Genomic DNA, 21,201 nt, shown 5'->3' with positions numbered 1-21,201 from the left:
TTATTTATTTCATCATCAACTTGACTGAGTACATATTTTGTTACTTTTTCTCGTATACCAGTTACGAGGTCATCAGTAGTCTTGCTAGCAGAGCTTTGGTGTTCCGGAAGATGTTGATTTGGCTTGTTCTGTAGAGACTCAATTTTGGTGTACAGAGTTTTAATTGTATTTTCCAGTTCTATATTTCGAAATTCTGATTTATGTAGTCTATCTAAGATGTTTGTTTTTTCCTTCATATTTTCATTAATCATGGCTTCTTTCATTTTAATTTGTTCCTCTCTTTTTTTCAACTTTTGTTCTAATTGTTTCAACTCCTTCATACGAATTTTGTGATTTTCATCTAGCTTGTTTCTATCAGCTATAACCGTATATGTTGAATCATCAATAATCAGATTTGTAGATTCAGTTTGTGTTGGTTGGCGTATTTCAGCTCTTTGAACAATACCGACAGTAGGTCTAGATTCAGGTTGTATATTTTTTGGAGTTGTTTCAGAAGACATGTTTATCTGTTCTGATTCACTTAAACTAATTGTCTCAGTCTCTATTTCTATAGATTTTGGGATTGTTTGATGTGTTTGTTGTTGGGTTTTGTCACTGAGATCTCTCTGTTCGGATAACCCTATGCATGAATAGCATTTTTGAGTGTCGTTATCTAGACAATTGTCATGAAATGGCATATCACATATTAAACATCTGTTTTCAACACTTTGTTCAAAATTATTGCAGGCATAACATTGAATTTCTTCTTGTAACATCATGTCAGCTATTGACAATTCTGACTTATTAATAGCACAGTTATTATCTAAGATTGCTAATTGTTCAAAGTTGTTTCTTGAGTCAAACGCTTCATTTGTGAAAGTTTTACACACATAATTATGTTCACTTTGTTCTATTACTTCAATTTCTTTTTCATCTAGTTTGTCACATTTATAATGGACCCAGTGATTGTTTTTACACATGACAGATCTTGTTCGACAATGACGTCTACATTTAAAACATTTTTCATCTTGTTGGAGCATATTTTTTTTACTATTTATAGATACTATATTATGGTTCGTTGCACTGGAAATAAGCGTTACCTTTAATTTCGGTCTTAACATATACCAAACAAATAAAACTCAAACAAGTTTTTTTTTAATTTGGAATTTCGTATTTGACATTCGACTTCGAGACAAACTAGAACACTTGAATGAATTGTAATATGCACTAGGTGTGCTGGTTTATAGAGGTATGAAGAGAATGTGATAACAATGGTAAGACAAATCCCCTACCGCCTCCAACAGTGGCTAACATGTAAATTTTAGGTATTTTCCCTACTGCGGCCACCTCTTATGTTTAGTTTCTCTTCAAACAATACATTATGTAATTTCCCAATTCTTTACTCATTGTAAGTATAAGTTTTGATAAGATTGCAGTGAAGCAAAGTTGCTTGGATGTAAATTTAGCTGGGTCCAGCAGTTGGTCTGTATATTATAATTTAGTTTACTAATGATCACTAATACATGTTTTAATGCATTACTACTTAGTTTTCTATGACAGTGGCTGTTCTCATGATTTCATGCTTTCGTAATACTGTTTAAATAATAGTAAAACATGTATTGATAATTATAAGGGTTGGGTGCACAGGCTCTTATTTCTATCCATGGAAAGAGACCTTCCCATGGCATGGATAGAAACAAGTGCCTGTGGTTGGGCTCCAACAAAATGTTTAAACCCTCTTAGATAGATCTGCAAAAATGTCATATTTTCAAAGTACATTTTTATACGACCGCAAAAAATTTTGCAGTTGTACATTGTATATTGGTATCACGTCGTCTGAAGACGGATGGTTTCCGGATTATTACTTTTAATAGTATAAGTAAACAGAAATCATTAAAATTTTAACACAATGTTTTATTTATGTTTATAACCACAAAAGGAAGCTTGGGATTGATTTTGGGGGTTATGGTCTCTAAGGTTTAGGGAGCTACCATTTGATTTTTATGGGGGGGGCTAGGATGAAATTTGAAAAAAGAGTTTTGAGAGAAAAAAAAAGGCAGGATGTGGGATTGTGGGATGAGACACTTGCAAAAAAAAAAAGTCAGGACGACAATTTAGGTAAAAAAAAAGTCAGGATAAACTTTTAAAAAAAAAGGCAGGACCGAACAGAGTGAAAAAAAAAGGCAGGACAGAGATTACAGCTAAAAAAAAAATGTAGGACAAAATTTTTCATCCTAGCCCCCCCATAAAAATCAAATGGTAGCTCCCTTAGGAATTAGGGGCCCAAAGGGGCCAAAACAAGCATTTATCTAGTGTCAGGACAATAAGTTGTGTAAGAGCTTAAGTATTGCAATTGTTCTGAAATTGTACCACAATGTTTAATACCATAAGTAGAAGGTTGAGATATATTTTAAGGGTTATGGGGCTAACAGTCTAGGAATACAGGGCCAAAAAGGGACCAAAAACAAGCATTTTTGTAGTTTCAAGTCAATAAATTGGAGTTATCTTTCTTAGTCCAGAATGGTTGTTGAATTACATAAAACCAATGCTTTATGAAATCTTCTTTGAAAATTGAAGTTATTTTTCTTTGTCCAGAATAGTAGTTGAATCAACTTAAATCAATGCTACATGTATATATACAATATACAATGTAATATTCACTTTACTAGTACCAACTGATAAATTAAAGCAATCTTTACCATTCAGTGATTACAAGCACTTTGATTACCATTCTAGGGTTATGCCCCTTTACAAGTGGAAAAATTGAAGAATTTTTTAGTTTCTGTTCTCTTAACTTAAGTTTGTCTCAACTAATTTAATGAAATGTGTATATACTGCTTATTACCTCTAAACTCAGTTTAAGTTCAATTTTTGACAGCTTCACTTTTACAGTTCTTGAGTTATATCCCTTTAATAAGGTTATATGCTAGCGGGGGCATTATCTGTGTCCTTTTTGACACATTTCCCATTTATTTTTTTAGAAGTAACTATTAATTAATATTAGTTTTAACCTAGACTTTTGCCCCTTTAATGATTTTACTGCTATAACTAGGAGATTACAATTATACTGACATCTGCAGGAATATTGAAACCTATTACATGTAAATATAGCTTTTTTACAATCTAAAAGAACTGTTACATTGTAGTTCAGAAAATTGCCAACTACTTGATTTTAATTTAATTAAGAACTGATGATGATCAAAATGGCACAAAACAATGCCCCATTTCAGACAGGAAACAGCGATGTGTTACGTGCCCTTCATCTTAAAACTCTTCCCTTCTACTCTTAAGTCTTAGATAGAGCACTGAAAAGTAACATAAGTTAGTAATATATGACAATATTTAAAATTTGCCAAAATCACTTGTAACCAATGGATTATACATGTACATGACATGTAACATTACTGCATACATTGTATGATTACTTCGACATTCAGTCAGTGTTGGCCATTATATTTTTTATCTCTGCAAGGTCTACATGTTTATCTGTTAAGGTTCACCAGTGGATCCAGAAATTTTCATAAGTGGGGCTCACTGACTGCCTAAGAGAGGCCCACTCCAGTCATGCTTCAGTGATTCTCTATGTACATGTAATCATTTTTTCTCTAAAAATGATGGGCTGGGTCCCCTGCCCCCCTTAAATCTGCCTAAGTTCACCTGACCTTCAGCTCATATCATGAATGATTGATCAAGGCTAATATAAAAAAGAAGATGTGGTATGATTGCCAATGAGACAACTGTCCACTAGAGACCAAAATGACACAGACATTAACAACTATAGGTCACTGTACAGCCTTCAACAATGAGCAAAGCCCATACTGCATAGTCAGCTATAATAGGCCCCGATATGACAATGTAAAACAATTCAAACAAGAAAATTAACGGCTTTATTTATATAAAAAAATGAACGAAAAACAAATATGTAAGGGAGCTACCATTTAATTTTTATGGGGGGGCTAGGATGAAATTTGAAAAAAATAGGCAGGACAGGAGTTTTGAGTAAAAAAAAAAGGCAGGATGAGACACTTGCAAAAAAAAAAAAGTCAGGACGACAATTTAGGTAAAAAAAAGTCAGGATAAATAAAAAATAAAAAGGCAGGACAGAGATTACAGCTAAAAAAAATGCAGGACAAAATTTTTCCTCCTAGCCCCCCCATAAAAATCAAATGGTAGCTCCCTAACACATAAACAAACAACAACCACAGAATTACAGGCTCCTGACTTGGGACAGGCACATACATAAACAATGTGGTGGGTTAAACATGTTAGCGGGATCCCAACCCTCCCCCTAAACTTTCTTGTTCAAGTCTGTATTTCAAATTGTACTATAAGCAATACATATTTGTTTATTGAATGAATTTGAGAATGTACTCATGTACAAAATTTACCAAAGTTAATCTGTCAGACCTTGACTTATTTTCATGATTCATTTGTTAAAAATATATTTTTTGGGTTATGTCTCGATCTATATCTGTTTCTAAGAAACTATAAAATTTACAAAAGGTCAACTGTTTTTGGTGTATGGATTTTTTAAAGGTGTTCATGTCCATCAGGCAGATTATGACCTGACCTTGACCATTTTCATGGTTTAAGTGGTCAACATTGAGTTTTCGTGGTAAGATTTGTTTCTTAGAAACTCGAATCGATGTCTACTATAGATGGTGTATGAAATAATCATAAGGTATATATATATATACAAAAAGGTCAACAAGAGGGTGCCTTTTGTGTTGACTTACCATCCAAAATTTGACAACTTATCTCACCTAATCCGCGAAAATTGGAAAGAGATCGAAAAACATTTTAAACTATCCAAGATCTTTCCCGAGCCACCTGTACTGGCTTTCTGTAGGCCCAAAAGCCTTAAAGACTTGCTGGTGAGAGCTTATTTATCCTCTCAAGCAGGCTCTTCATCTATGGACTCTTGCAAGGGTTAAGGAAACAAACGATGTCTGACTTGCAAACAAATACTGGATACCCAGACTTTTAACAGTCACTCCACTGGCACAGAATACACCATATTTTGCAATGTTCATGATGTTAATTGCAAGACTTCAATTGTTGTGTATCTCTTACAGTGTAAATGTGGTAAACAGTATGTTGGCGAGTCAGAACAGCCGTTTCACAAACGAATGAACGCCCATCGTAGCGACTACCAATGCAAGTCAGACCTCCCTCTCAGTCAACATTTGAGATCCCCTGGCCACACTAAGGCAGATCTCAATTGACTGACCATTAAAATCATTGACCACAACTCTGCTTGGTCTAAGGAGGATAGACTTGCTCGGGAAAGATTTTGGATAAGAAAATTAATAACTTTGGCACCAAATGGGATAAATGAAAAGATGTAGTTTGACTCCGTGTAGTGCTTCACATTTAGGTTATATAACTTATTATTACAGTTTTCTTAACCTTTTCCATTTATTAAATAAATTTGTTGAAGATACCAATTTAAATTGCTTAATTTTTTTGAGGGATGTATAAGTACCAAGCCACGTTCTTCTAGTTATACTTAGTCAAAAATTATTATTACATTTTAACGGCCGTTTGTTCGCGATGTTTAAACATTCAGACTCTGTTGTAGCTACTTTACTCTGTCAATTTCAAATATTTTAAAATTTAGATTGTTCAGTGCTGTCTATTTGGTAATTTTACAGACGTTATCATGCTTATACATGTTATACCATCATAATTGTCGTTCCCGATAAAGTTTTAGAATTGTGCTGGTTCAAATCGCACATTATTATTTGTATTTGTATTTGAACTCTCTGGTGTAATAAGCCATATAACCTATGTCATGTTTAACAAATTTTTAGAATGATGCAAGCGTCTTAACTGATGTTTGGTTTGACTTTTTTATTGTATAAATTTCAAGATTTAGTAAAAGTTTAATCTAAGAAGACTTAAAGATGATTCATTTAACATCAGAATCTGACTGACAAAGGATATCTGTTATCCGAAATATTTCTAAATAATTACATTTATAGTTACCTTTTTTTGTATTTGGAGTTGTTGTGTACACTTTTTTAGGCGTTTATCAAGGTTCAAATGACAAGTGTTTGTTTGCTCTCCTAATTAATGCTGTATGCTTAGTACAGAATAAGCTATTTTTGAAGTCTTTGGATTGACCAAATCAAGCCTAACCCACAATCTTGCACACTCAAATTGAGCTCACTACCATAAGGAGACTGAGGTGGTTCTTCATCTGATATGACATTCAGTGGCGGTTCCAGAACTTTTTGTAAGGGGGGCCCGCTGACTGACCTAAAGAGGGGGGGGGGGCTCCAGTCATGCTTCAGTGATTCCCTATATAATCAACCAAATTTTTCCCACAATCCCCCTGGATCTGCCTATGACATTGAAAGTATATAATTTTGATTCTGCTGTCCAATGTGAATCCTTAATACATAATGAACTAGACCGATTACGAGAGATTACTAACTCTGACATCAAACCTTACTAACTCTGACATCAAACTGCTGTTTTGCTAGACAAGCCAGGGCAGTGGGACAGCCCCAGATTGTCTGGCAAAACAGCCGTTTGATGTCAGAGTAATCTTGGACTAATAATGAACAGAAGGCTTCTAGATCATGTTTATGTAGGTATACTATAGAGTGAAATCAAGATTGATTGATTGATTGATTGACCTGTGTCCTGTGATGACGATTGATTCTGGGAGTTTAAAGCACTAGCTGACGGTACATAATCAAGGGATATAACTTAACATAAAGTGTCAGTACAACATATAACTCATATGTTCAGTCGATCAAAAGGTATCAGACTCCAGACAGTCGACCAGTTAACATGGTTAAGCCAGTTCAACTTCATGTGACTTAAATAAATACTATACCTTATATTCTGATGATGTAAATGGAGAATGTTTCTTTAAAAAATCACAGTGGCAGATCCAGGGGGGAGGTTCCTGGGGTTTAAACCCACTCTTTTTGGACAATCGCATATGAATGGAGACATAGGGTTGTAACCCCCCCCCCCAAACCCCCACCCCCCTTTGTATTCTGGTTTGGTAACCCCCTTTTGAAAATGATTTGATCTGCCCCTGAATGATACAATAAATGTATTATTTTCAAAGTCAAAACCTGTATTTTGTTATACCTTATTTATTTTGGAAGGAAGTTGACTTAAGGAAGGGTATATACGTCAAAGGTTTATCATGTTTACATCTGATATATCATATGAGTAAATACAAGTAGGTAACTAAGCTGTTGTAGGTGTCAACGTAAGGATAGGAAACACATACATGTACAATATATCAGGTTTGTCTTAAGTTGACCTTCAACTTACATTTTTGTACTCTTAAAGTAAACAATAAAACTATTTTACATTCATGACATATGTATGTCTAGGTATACAATTTTGTATCGATCTGGGTCAATTCAATTTTAATTGTTTCAAAAGGTAGGTCGATCTATGATTGAAATGTTGAATGAAGTTCTATAAAAGAATGTCAATTATTTAAATCTTCAGTTAAACATGTTAAACAGATCAACTTTAACTTATAAATGAGTATGAATATAATTTTTAGATTTAGAAATATGAAAATTCAACAAAAAGTGGTTATGATACATTTTTTTGTGTTGTTTAAAAATAGTTACATGTACTTCATGTTTTCAAAATACTGTGAATTATAGAATAGTTATTTATATCCAAAAAGAAATGGATGTATATGGATATTAATGTAAAAAAATATATGGAATAGTTGATCTATATATATAAAAAAAAAGATGAGGTATGATTGCTAATGAGACAATTCTCAACTAGAGATCAATTGATGCAGAAGTTTACAAACATAGGTCTTCAGTCTAATTATTACTTAAGAACTACAAAATGTATGTGCATTATTAAACTACAGAAATGAAGGTGTACTGTACATACATTTGTTTTATGTACACAGTTACAGGCCTGGGTCTGTTACTTTGATTAGCTTGATATCAGACACATATACATGTAGTATGAATGAATTAAATGCATTGATAACTGTATAATGTACCATATTTGCAGACCTTCAAAAAGTATTTATCGTAAAGTATTAAATATATCTGGGTCACCCTAATGAAATTGTTTATTTTATCATTGCCTTTGTATTGCCTTTTATTTATAGGGTGAAATTAAGGGGAGCATACATGTGGATTGTTTTCATGGTAGAGTTCATTTATTTTGTATATTTAAATGGAGGCATCATCTACTTAAAATGGCAGTTTTAAAATTAGTAACCAGTTAAATTTAAATGTAGTAGTATAAGTACATTACATAAGGTGATAAAAGGACAACAGGAAAACCATTAGTTAAATTCTAAATTTTACGACAAATCTTGAATCAACATCAACTATTGTAAGATTATGAGGAAAGAGAAACAAATTTATTTCCTTTAAAGTTTGATTATTAAGCATATTTATAAGTAAGTAAGCAAAATTTGTTGTGGAAATTATATGAAATAATTTTTACGTGACCATGATTAAGGTTTGAAATACAATTTGTTTTGTATAACATGTATAAAGGAGAAGACTTTAAAAAAATTTGAAGGAATATATATATAAATGTATTGTGTATTGAATTTACTTAATTATTTTACCCCTTGTTAATTGTTTTTATTATGCCCCATTTATGGGCATTATGTTTTCTAGTCTGTGCGTCTGTTCGTCTGTCTGTTCATCTGCCAGTCTGTCCCGCTTCAGGTTAAAGTTTTTGGTCAAGGTAGATTTTGATGAAGTTGAAGTCCAATCAACTTGAAACTTAGTACACATGTTCCCTATGATATGATCTTTCTAATTTTAATGCCAAATTAGAGTTTTTACCCCAATTTTACGGTCCACTGATTGACTGAACATAGAAAATTATAGTGCAGTGGGGCATCTTTGTACTATGGACACATTTTTGTTTAACCTAGTTTGTTACATTCTCCATTGGAGCTGTCTAACCTTTTAATACACCCCTTTACAGGACATATTATTTTAATTATACCCCACACAACAAAGTTGTGTAGGTTATAATGTATTTGATCCATATACTTGTCAGTCATGTTCTTGTTGTTTCACCTTTTCTTAAACAACACAACAGAATTTTTGAATGTTTGCAGAAAATTAAAACATTCTATGTAGATGTGCATCTTTCTAGGAAGATTTTGTGCTAGAAAATTATGTATTTTCTAATCACAAGGGGCCTACACCCTCTAACCCCTCCTCCCCCTTGCATTAATCACTGCTGGTGCTTCCAAAATTCATTATTCATTGGTTTTCAGTTTTTGTGGATTTCGTGGGTAAACTAGTATACCATGAAATTTAATGTTCACTGAACGACAAATTTTCTACAGGCTTGTATGCAGACTTTGACAAAACCATGAAATTAAATATCCACAAACATATAGTAGTGCTTCAAAATGGCCAGTTATCAGTCAGAGCTCAGACATAAATAAGTCTGAATCTGCTTTTGACTTATAGATGTCTAAATTTGTAAGTTTTAGGATTTGTCTCCCTTAAATGCAAGACAAAATACGACTTAAATAAGTCAAATATTGTTAAGCAAGAAATGATTGACCAGAATCAAAAAGTTGCAAATATCAACTCCTACAAGTCGATAAGTTACCAAAATTGGTCAACTTCAAGACCCACGCATACTTATAAAAAGGTCATGCATCTAAATCAAATAATGACAACAATGAAAGCCAATGCCTTGTCTTCTAAAGAAAAATATGAATGAGAGTCTGAAAAATCGGGGATCATGTTAATTAACCTTACAATGCAACCACCTGGATCCACACTTAATGAGGTAAAACATCTGTGTTTAGTAAGGATGTTCAATTAGATAATTAAATATAGATAGATCAAGTCCTTGTGAACTCTCAGACAGGTTTTTACTGTCAAAGGTGGTGTAGTTTGGCCACCAAGTCAAATTAAGTTTTTTCATCAACATAAATAGACCTAAACAAGTCTGTCATTTTGTGACTTAGATAAGTCTAAAATTGAAAACACATTTTTATAAAGAATACATGTTTTGACTTCTTTAAGTCAAAAACAGAAATAGACTTGTTTATGTCTGAGCTCTGACTGGTTATCCTGCTAAAGTTTGGTGCTCCTCTCCAGGTACACCAGCCTCCTTCACTAATAAAATCTGGCCACCATGATATAACCTAGGTACATGAATGAGGTGATTACAACAATAAACAAATGATAGAAAGACCAAAGGAAAGAAAGTACTGTTGATTCACTTATTTTCATGGATACTTAATTTCGTGGTTCTGCAAAAATTTCATTGTAAGCCTATTTGAAATTATTTTTTTTGTTGAACTTTTAAATTTGTAGTCTGTATTTACCAATGATTAAAGCCATTCTGAGTGAAGTAATCTTCCACTATACATGTAGCTATCCACTTGTATTTGTGGATAGTGTGGACAGGCTTTGGTCAGACTGGATAAAAGCTTTCCCGGAAAAGTTTTGTCAACATTTTTGACAGTTTGGGTTGATGATTCCAATTTGGACTGAGCCTGAATTTTACTATTCTGCAATTGTGGGAATGAGTTAAGATTTACAGAATGTTTACTGAGAGATATATAAAAAAAAAATTTGTTTTTCACTTTTACTGATGTTTTGTTTCTATTTCTATTTTAAGAGAATAACATATCATGCCTGAGCAGGAAGCAGAAGATTTTGTTGATGGATTTCCTAACAAAAACAGTAATGATCATGTAAACAGGGGACCAGAAGATTATTTACGTTATGAACATTATAGACTTGAAACATTTGACAATTGGCCTGCGACTGCAAATGTAGATAAATATTCCTTAGCCAAAAATGGATTTTGTTACCTTGGTGATGGTGACAGAGTGAAGTGTATCTTTTGTAATATTATTCTTAAAAAATGGTTGCGTGGGGACATTGTTGTAGCTGAACATAAGAAACACGCTCCTCAATGTCCAATGATCGTTAATCCTGCGACTGCTGGAAATATTCCACACCAAGATGATGTTAGATCAAACAATAGACCCATCAATCCAAAACATTCTGAATATAAAAACAGGGAAATTAGATTGAAGTCGTTCAACGGATGGCCATCAGATAAAAAACAAAAACCTGAAGATTTGGCTTGTGCTGGATTTTTCTATTTAGGTAAAATATCTTCTTTTTTTTAAAGCCTGAGGTTTCATTAGTGAGTACATGTGCATGCACATATGAAGAATATCTTAATGATTTGAATATTTGTATATCCAGTATGAAAGCAATATCTTATGTTAAGCAATACATACACAGTTGGACAATCTTGTAAATGTTTGTTAAATTACTCTCTACCTCTAAGTACATGTCTGAGATGAGATTTTCATCAATAGTCAACTCATAATTTATAAAGCTTGGTTGAAATTTATAGCAAATTAATTTACTGAGTTCTTAAAACTAGAAGTTCTTTCCATGTTTACAAATTTCTTTCTAGTTTACCAGACTTTTAGGGGCTGTTATAATCTATGATTATGATTTGCCATTAAAAAAACTCTGTTATTTTACAATGACAAAAAAATCTGAAACATTGAGAAAAGAGTGTCTATAAAATTATGCAAAATTTGTCAATTTATAGGTAATAATCATAAGTAATTTTTATAATTATTTGAAAGAAATTTCAAATGCCAAGTCAGACTAAAATTTATCTTCTCTCTAGTTGGTAAGATTTTACATGTGTGTCTCTATTGAGAGTTACTCACAGTTGAAATTTGTAAAATAATTGTTTTCTTTTTTTCTTTAGGAACTGGAGATTCTGTGAAGTGTTTCCATTGTGGTGGGTTATTACGGTACTGGGAAGATCCTGATGTACCATGGGAAGAACACAAACGCTGGTTTCCAGCTTGTCCGTTTATTACGGAGAATGGTCAAGATTGTCAACAAGCATTAAAAAGGCAGAGAATTGAACAGTATCGGATGATAGCAAGGGAAAATGGATATACTGAAGACCTACTGAATATTCATAAAGAATATGTGATACAAAATGGATGTAAGACATGTCCTTTGTGATCATTCTCAGTTAAACATTAGAAATGTTGGTATATAAACTTTTGAGTTTTTTCCTTACATTTAGCTGTATTAGCTAGAAATAGAAGGAATTTTTGACACTTATTTTTTTATTTTTGCATTAGAAAGGGATGGGGGATCTCAAGAAAAAAATTAAAGAGTTACCTATTGATGATTGAAGGGAGAAACAAATCCTTATCCATTCATGTATTTTCATAGAAAATTCATAATTAATTTATATTATAATTTACCAGCTATTTTATTTGGTGTTAATTACTGCCTGGGATCATTCATATTATTTTATTAAAAGATCCGTACACAGTTTAAACTTTTTATAGTATGTTCAACATTCAAGAAGAATCTAATAATGGGTATTTGTATTTTACCCATAATCTGATGTTGAAATATAATTGGTTTACAGGTAACTTGGTGATTTGTTGTATATTATTGTAGTTTTTATGTATTTGTAGTTCCATGCCCTGAGAGTTATGAAGACCTTGTGGATGAATTAGAACAATTGAGAGTCACCCAGGATACACAAACACCTGTCCAAGGTGCAACAGGTTACACACAAGGTCAGCCCTTAAGAGAGGAACTTCCTCGTAATTCAGGTATGTCTTACCTTTGCATGGTTGATAGCTGTGTTTAACTCTTTACATCTCACAAAAGACAACTACTGTGTGTTGATCATTGAACAATGAAAGTTTGGTCAAGGTCATGTGACCCCAGTCAGATTGACATACACACCTTACAAAAGATTTGTGGACTGGTTAAAACATCCTATCTGGAAATTGTAGTGTGTGTCAAATTTTCACTGTAGGCATTGTACTGTTGAGTGTACATTTAAATCTAAAATGCATTGTACAAGGACATGAATGGGAAATAATATTCATACAGATAACTTGTTCAACAAATTACAAATTTCCTATAGTCTTTGGCAAAACAACTAAATTAAATAAATGAAAATGGAAGTGAAGTATCCATGACACAAAATCAGTATATGCACAACAAAACTCACAAAAAACATAGTGCTTTTAATGCTGTTCTTCATCTCTATGTCTCCCTGAGGCCTTCAGCACAGGGCTAAACAATCTTAAAGTACATATAGTGTTTTGGCAACTTAAAGTACCAGTAATAAGAACCTGTATGAGAAAACAATCAGAAAAAAGTCAACTATCATTCAGTTTAAGCCATTATCAAATTCATATGCCTGTGTTATATACTGTTATGATTATACTTACAGAAACCCCTGTTCAAGATCAGAAATCTAAAGGCAAAAGACCAGACTACAAAACACAGAAGAGTACCATTCAGGCAAATTGGATTACAGATGAGAGATTCCAATGTAAAATATGCCTTGACAATCCTGTAGAAGTTTTATTTTTACCATGTAAACATGTGTGTTGTTGTCAAACTTGTAGCAATAAGTTGAAGGTGAGAGAATGTCCAATCTGTAGGGGCCAAATCAAAGCAATTCAACCACTGTATTTTGCCTAATGATATAATTAATTAATTATGTTTATCCTTAAAAAAAGTTTGGTAGTTCAAATATTATATATTAAATAGTTGATTTATGATAGATGTCTTTCTATTTATTAGAAAGTATAAACACATAAATGAGTAAAATATAATTCTTACTGTATTACAACCAATTATTAGTTACTTTATTTGATATCAACTATTACATATTGTTGGGATGGTTATTTCATCCACCTATTTATTGGATTGACAGCCTTTGTTAATGGATCATGATATGAGAAGTAATCGTATTTGCAGAACTTCTATGCATATTTCACCTTGTTTTAGCTTTCTAATGATTTTAAACCATCTTATTTTATATTGTTTATTGTATATAAAGTGACATTAACTTATTATGTACAATTCTTGTCCTTATTTTCTGATCAAAATGTAAGCCAGAAACAAAACAAAATATTGGAAAAAATTTAATGCTTTATTTAGTTTTTATTGAAGAAGTGTGAAATTTTAGCTATTTTGTTGCTACTCTCAAGAAATAATTTTATCATAGAAACTCACTATATATATTACAAACAAAATCTAAAACTATGATCTCATTTAGTCAACTCATAAATAAATAATCAAAGGGCATTACAATGATAATTAACAGTACTTTATTACTTTCCATTGTAATAGTCGATTCTTTAATTACTTTCTTTGTCTAAAAAAAACCCACTGAAGTAGGAGCAGTGTTTAGCAGGCAATTTTAAATATTTTTGAACAATAAATCAATCAAGCTATGGTTTCATTATTTTTGTACCTGTTATCTTGTTTAATATTTTTATTCAAAAGGAATATATCTAGCTCCTAAGGATTTTGTCCTCCATTTGCCTTGTGTTTGTGATAGAATTTATTTCTGTTAGTAATGATGTTTTATAATCTATAAGCTATTCAGTAAAATGTCATGAAAAAGATTTTAGCTTTACAGAAAGTAAGTTAAGCATTAAAATCTTATTTTCTACCCTGAATTAAATCTTGTAGGATACAGAAAAGTAATAATACTTATAATACTTACCCACTGATTTAGGAAAGTATCAATTTTAGTATAAAACAAAATAAAAATGATATCACAAGAATGACTCAATGGATGCATCATTAGATCTCTGTACAACGATTTGCCATATCATTTCAAAATTTTGTCTAGGGAGGCTGAAATTCAGTCATCTATAATAATGGCCTGAATAGATATAGGAAGATGTGGTGTGAGTGCCAATGAGACAACTCTCCATACAAATAACAATTTATAAAAGTAAACCATTAAAGGTCAATGTACGGCCTTTAACACGGAGCCTTGGCTCACACCGAACAACAAGCTATAAAGGGCCCCAAAATTACTAGTGTAAAACCATTCAAACGGGGAAACCAACGGTCTAATCTGAATGTATGAAATATATAATATAAAATATAATTATATTTTCTGTAGTGCTTATTTATATTAAGCCTTAATCAAAATATGTAAGTTTTATACACAATTATATTATTGTAATAAACACCTGAATAGAAATTGTGTGTTTTGTTTTATACGCATATCTTGACCTTATGACTTATTGCCATCACTTTGCTGTTATCATTAAGTGTCTGCTGCTATCTGTGATCAGTTCTCTTGGTTAAAGTTTTTTAAAACCTTCATCTCTGAAACTGCTGAAGTGAATAGGACCCAACTTCACCAAGATCAACATTGTGCATCTTCTGTAAAAATTTAATCCTGGACCAGCAGATTTGGTAACTAACTATGAAAAGAACAAATCCACAGTTTTTTGCCTTACATGTGACATATAAAACTAACATAGAGAAACATATCAGATCAAATTCTTCTATTTAACAATTTATTTTGTTGGCTATTATCTTGAAAACTACTACAGAGTACTACTGTTAAGAAAGAACTTTAAATATACATGCAATTAAAACAAGAGTGCACACGCTGAAATGTATCCCCTTCTTTACTACACAGCTACTTTTTCATAGGTACTATTTCTGTACTAAAAATATGTAGTACTGGAAATTTACTTTTAATATTTAGTACTATTTCTTTACTTTAAAATTATTGTAATATTTAGGTACTTGTATTTTACAGTACTTGATTTGTACTAATTTGGTACAGAAATAATACCAACAGTGATCACAATTTTCCGTTTGAAAATCATAACTTTAAGAGATTTAGAATAGAAAAACTTTCAAAATGCTTAAAATGTAACGGTAGTAACCAAAAATCTGTATTACCTAAATTTCAAGTACAAATAAAGTACTGTAAAATACAGGTACCTAAATATTACAATAATTTTAAAGTAACAAAATAGTACTGAATATGAAAAGTAGATTTCCAGTACTACAGATTTTTAGTACAGAAATAGTACCTATGGAAAAGTAGCTGTGTAATCATTGATATTGTGTTAAAAGTCCTAAATATAAAGCTTGACTACCCTATCACATAAACTTAACATGATCCACGAAAATTAGGTCAAGGTCATATAAAACAAACAAGAAATACATTTTAACCTTACAATCATTAAATACACTAATTGTAGTAGACCTATTGCTTATAGTTTCTAAAAAGCAGACTTAACCAAGAAAACTAAACATTGACCAATGGACCGTGAAAATGTCTCGGGTCAAGGTCAGATGAACAATGCAAGTCAGACATGACCAGCTAACAATTCTTCCATCAACAAATATAGTTGATCTATTGCTTATGGTATTAGAAAAAAAGACCAAAACTCAAAAACTTAACTTTGACCACTGAACTATGAAAATGAGGTCTAGGTCAGATGACACCTGCCAGCTAGACATGTACACCTTACAATCATTCCATACATCAAATACAGTAGACCTATGGAATACAGTATAAGAAAAACAAACCAAAGTACAAAAACTTAACTATAACTAATGAACCATGAAAATGAGATCAAGGTCAAATAAAACCTGCAAGACTGACATGTACATCTTAAGATATTTTCATAGACCCAAAATACATGGAGTTGACCTATTGCATATAGTTTTAGAAAAAGAAAAAAACCTCATAAACTTAAATAAACTCATCATAGATACCAGGAAAAAAAAATATATTTACGCCAGACTTTGACCACTGAACTATGAAAATGAGATCAAGGTTAGATTACACCTGCCAGTTAAACATGTACACCTTGCAGTCCTTCCATACACCGAATATACTAGACATATTGCTTATAGTATTTGAGATATGGAGTTGACCACCAAAACTTAACCTTGTTCTCTGATCCATGAAATGAGGTCGAGGTCATGTGAAAACTGTCAGACGGGCACGAGGACCTTGCAAGGTACGCACATACCAAATATAGTTATCCTATTACTCATAATAAGAAAGAAATTAACATTTTTCCAAGTAGTCACTGAACCATGAAAATGACGTCAAGGACTATGGACATGTGACAGACGGAAACTTCGTAACACGAGGCATCTATATGCAAAGTACGAAGCATCCAGGTCTTCCACCTTCTAAATTATAAAGCTTTTAACTGCAAAATGATCAGCTAGATAAGATCTACAAGAATTAAATCGATGGAAATTTTAAATTGATCATTTACCAGGGTTATCATATTAACCCAAGTTTGTAAAAACATAGGCCACAATCCAACTCAATGATTGAAAAATGCCTGACTATTGCTGGTGTTTTAAATGTTGCATATGTTTGTCAGGTGATTCAGGCTCACGGGATTCTCTAGTTGGCGTTTCTTCAACAATTGTCAAATGCACTAAGCAATGGTTATTTTTGGTCTCGTGTAAGATCAGAGTTCGATTTTCTTTGCGCTACAAATTCCTGTTGATGATTATTTCATACCTTACTTGTATGTATAAATTTGCACTTAAGGATATCCAAAACTAAATAAATCTGAAGTTCAATTCCTGTCACAAGGGGCTGACGTATCTCCATTCTTTTTTCAATTTTGTTGTAATGATACACGTCTTCAAAATGTTGAGATTATAATCATCAGAACGGAAATACAAAAGATTCTTTTATGTTCAAAGGAATGATATTTCAGAGCCTTTTCTATGAAAATGGGAATCGTAGATGTAAATTTCTTGCTTTTGGTTTAAAGTAATTCTTCTTTTGTGAGGAACTTTACGGATTCTATCAGATCAATTATCAAAATGCTGGTCATTTTAATCGACAATATATGCGTTTAGTTTTGAGGATTGATATTTCAACAGACATTCGGTATTTCAAAAGGTTTTTATTGTCTGACTCTTCTGACCGACTTGTTTTTGTACTCGTATGGAGCAGAATTCATTCAAAACCTTCTAAAAGACAAAATAAGCACCTTGCAAAATTCTTTAATATTACTTTCAGATATGCTGATGATGTCTTATCGCTGAGTAACCCATATTTCAGTGAACTTGAAATTAAGGATACTACTGATACTAGGTGGACTGCTTCTTACCATGATCTTTTCCTCAATATTGACATAGATGGACGACTTCACACTAAAATCCATAACAAACGGGATAATTTCAACTTCAAAATTATCAATTTCTCACTTCTCAGCAGTATCATATCCTCAGCTCTGAGTATGGTGTTTACATATCTCAGTTGATAAGTTATTCTCGTGCATGTTCATACTATACTGACTTCATATGCAGGTGTGTGCTCCTTACGCAGAAACTGACCCACCAGAGATATGAGGGGGAAAGATTAAAAATGACACTCCTTAAATTTTGGACACTATAATGAGTTAGTTGATCCATGGTCATCCATGTCTAAACTGGTTAATGACATTTTTACCACGTCTAAAATCGTGGTTAAATATTTATGTCTTATAGTTTGTAGTCCAAATCATTATAAAATAGCCTTTCAATACCATTATTGACATGAACTTTGTCTGAATGGATCAAAGCTATTCGATCATGCATTCAGAGGCGCATACAAAAACTACGATGTAATATGAGTACTAAAGTTTCTAACCCTTTCAAGAATCCGGAGGTTGTGGATGCTTTATCCTCTTTGCATGACAAATATGTCGTTGTTCCAGCAGATAAAGCCTCCAATAATATTGTCTTCATATGTAAAAAACATTATTTGCAATGTCTCACTACAGAGCTTGGAATTGATAAAACTACTGGTAATCCTACATATTCTTTAACATCATTTACCAAGGACGAAATTTTACAAAATCATAAATCTGTCCTTCTTTCTTTTGGTATCAACATCAAAGAAAACGAAGAAAACTTGCCTTCATTATACTGGATACCCAAATTACACAAAACTCCATATAAAGAACGATACATAGCTGGGTCTTCAAAGTGTTCAACCAAACATCTTTCTAAAGTACTGACTACTATTCTTTCGACAGTTAAAGATGGGCTTCAAAAATATTGTGAGGAGATATATTTTACCAGTGGTGTTAACCAGATGTGGATTCTCAAAAATTCGAAAGATCTACTGCTTAACCTTCAATCACAATCTTTGCAATTTTGCAGCAACATAAAAACTTTTGATTTTTCTACGCTATATACTACTATTCCCCATGCTCAGTTGAAAGATCGACTACACCATCTCATAAAACAGAGCTTTTTCTATAAAAATGGAAATCGTAGATACAAATTTCTTGTTTTGGGTTACAATAATTCATATTTTGTGAAAAATCACACTGAATCTCCCAGAAAATATACAGAAGATGATATTATCAAAATGCTGGACTTTTTGATCGACAATATATTTGTTGAGTTTGGAGGATTTATATTTCAACAGACAGTCGGTATTCCAATGGGTACTAATTGTGCACCCCTGCTGGCTGATTTGTTTTTGTACTCGTATGAAGCAGAATTCATTCAGAACCTTCTAAAAGACAAAAAGAAAAAGCACCTTGCGAAATTCTTTAATTTTACTTTCCGATATATTGATGATGTTCTATCATTGAATAACCCATATTTCAGCCAATACTTACATCTCATATATCCAAGTGAACTTGAAATTAAGGATACCACTGATACTAGAAGGACTGCTTCATACCTTGATCTTTTCCTCAATATTGACGTAGATGGACGACTTCACACGAAAATCTATGATAAACGGGACGATTTCAACTTCCCAATTATCAATTTCCCATTTCTTAGCAGTAACATACCCTCTGCCCCTTCGTATGGTGTTTACATATCACAATTGATACGTTATTCACGTGCTTGTTCACACTATACGGACTTCATATACAGGAGTGTGCTCCTTACGCAGAAACTGCTCCAACAAAGTTATGAGGAGGACAGATTAAAATTGACACTCCGTAAATTTTATGGACACCATCACGATTTGGTGGATCCATACGATGTTTCGTTGACCAAACTAGCTAAGGACATTTTTACCACATGGTAGATTGTGTTTTGTCATAATGTCGTCTAATCTTTTAATTACCAAACGTGACTTATTCCCGATTGTGACTGTTTTGCCGAGTGTGAACTCACATTACTATAAGACGTGGTACGGTACTTATACATCCCAAATTCATGTATTTAGTTTAAATGTTTAATGTTATATTTGTAATTCTCATCGGATTTTGTCAAATGTGTTGACGTCTTTTCTATTATATTTCTGTGTTATGGTAAAGAAAATTAATCACCGCCTTCATTTATCAGATTTGATTTCGTTCAAAGTAATCAGTACGATATTTTACGTTTGAAGTTAGATTCATAACAAACCTGACATAGTTTTATAATATAGTTAATTGCTACCTCAGTTTTATATTAATAAGAATTAAAATGTGCTTTGTTATTAAATGCAATATCAGTATTTAGTTCAAATATATAATCTTAAATTAATCCTAATTCTAATGACGTCATTTTTTCGTCATTTTTCATTTTTTGATGCTCTGTTTTACTAATTCTAATGACGTCATTTTTTCGTCATTTTTCAGTTTCAAATAGGACGTCACTTGGCGTAGAGGTTTAAACGTATTCGGATGTGTCTACTTTTGTGTTTCAAATGTCTGGTTATGTAAATGTATTTCAGTTGTTTCCTGTAATTAGTTAATACTTCAGCTTTATCATGTACATCTTTTGAATATTCATTTTATTAAATTTACTGTTTGCAAAAGTATAAATTACTCTAAATTATAGGGATTTTCTGGTAACTTAACGGAAAACCCTTGCCGTTTTTGGCACAACCTTTTTGATCTTTTGGTCCTCGATGCTGTTCAACTTTGTACTCGTTTCGGCTTTCAAACTTTTGTATCTGTGCGTCACACATAGGTCTTGTGTGGACAAAATACACTTCTGGCGTATTAAAATTTTAAACTTGTTGCCTTTTGTTGGCTGTTGTTCGTGTGATTCTTTGTCAATTGTGTTCTCCAATTTATTTATATTGTAGTCCTGTGTTGTCATTTTGATGTTATATTTCATATGGCCATAAAAGTGCGAGGTTTGGCATGCCCACAAAACCAGGTTCAACCCACCATTTTTTCCTTTAAAAATGCCCTGTACCAAGTCAGGAATATGGTCATTGTTATATTATAGTTCGTTTCTGTGTGTATTACATTATAACGTTGTGTCGTTTGTTTTCTCTTATTTTTGAGTGTAAATTCACATTGCGATAAGACGTGTCACGGTACTTGTCTATCCCAAATTCATGTATTTGGTTTTGATGTTATATATATATGTTATATTTGTTATTCTCGTGGGATTTTGTCTATATGTGTTACATTTTAGTGTTATGTCGTTGTTCTCCTCTTATATTTAATGC

At 32.5% G+C, this 21,201-nt stretch overlaps 1 protein-coding gene across 6 annotated transcripts; it reads left to right on the top strand.

The window, feature by feature from the left end:
* The first annotated feature begins 1,112 nt into the window (after positions 1 to 1,112).
* On the top strand, positions 1,113 to 15,008 carry LOC143047940 (baculoviral IAP repeat-containing protein 7-B-like). 6 transcript variants are annotated; one of them, XM_076221309.1, is made up of 5 exons: positions 1,113 to 1,253; positions 10,600 to 11,096; positions 11,722 to 11,967; positions 12,455 to 12,559; positions 13,228 to 15,008. In XM_076221309.1, exons 2-5 carry the CDS (start codon positions 10,613 to 10,615, stop codon positions 13,479 to 13,481), a joined length of 1,089 nt encoding a protein of 362 aa, XP_076077424.1. In that variant the 5' UTR covers positions 1,113 to 1,253; positions 10,600 to 10,612; the 3' UTR covers positions 13,482 to 15,008. The 6 variants fall into 6 exon arrangements, with proteins under 6 accessions (XP_076077424.1, XP_076077419.1, XP_076077421.1 ...); XM_076221304.1 differs by having other exon boundaries at positions 12,455 to 12,595; XM_076221306.1 differs by having other exon boundaries at positions 1,167 to 1,228; positions 12,455 to 12,595.
* The last annotated feature ends 6,193 nt before the right edge of the window (positions 15,009 to 21,201 follow it).

This window comes from Mytilus galloprovincialis, chromosome 10, assembly GCF_965363235.1.
Source record: "Mytilus galloprovincialis chromosome 10, xbMytGall1.hap1.1, whole genome shotgun sequence".
NCBI lineage: Eukaryota > Metazoa > Mollusca > Bivalvia > Mytilida > Mytilidae > Mytilus > Mytilus galloprovincialis.
The sequence above is the reverse complement of the archived record's forward strand: the minus strand, read 5'-3'. Positions and strand labels throughout refer to the sequence as shown.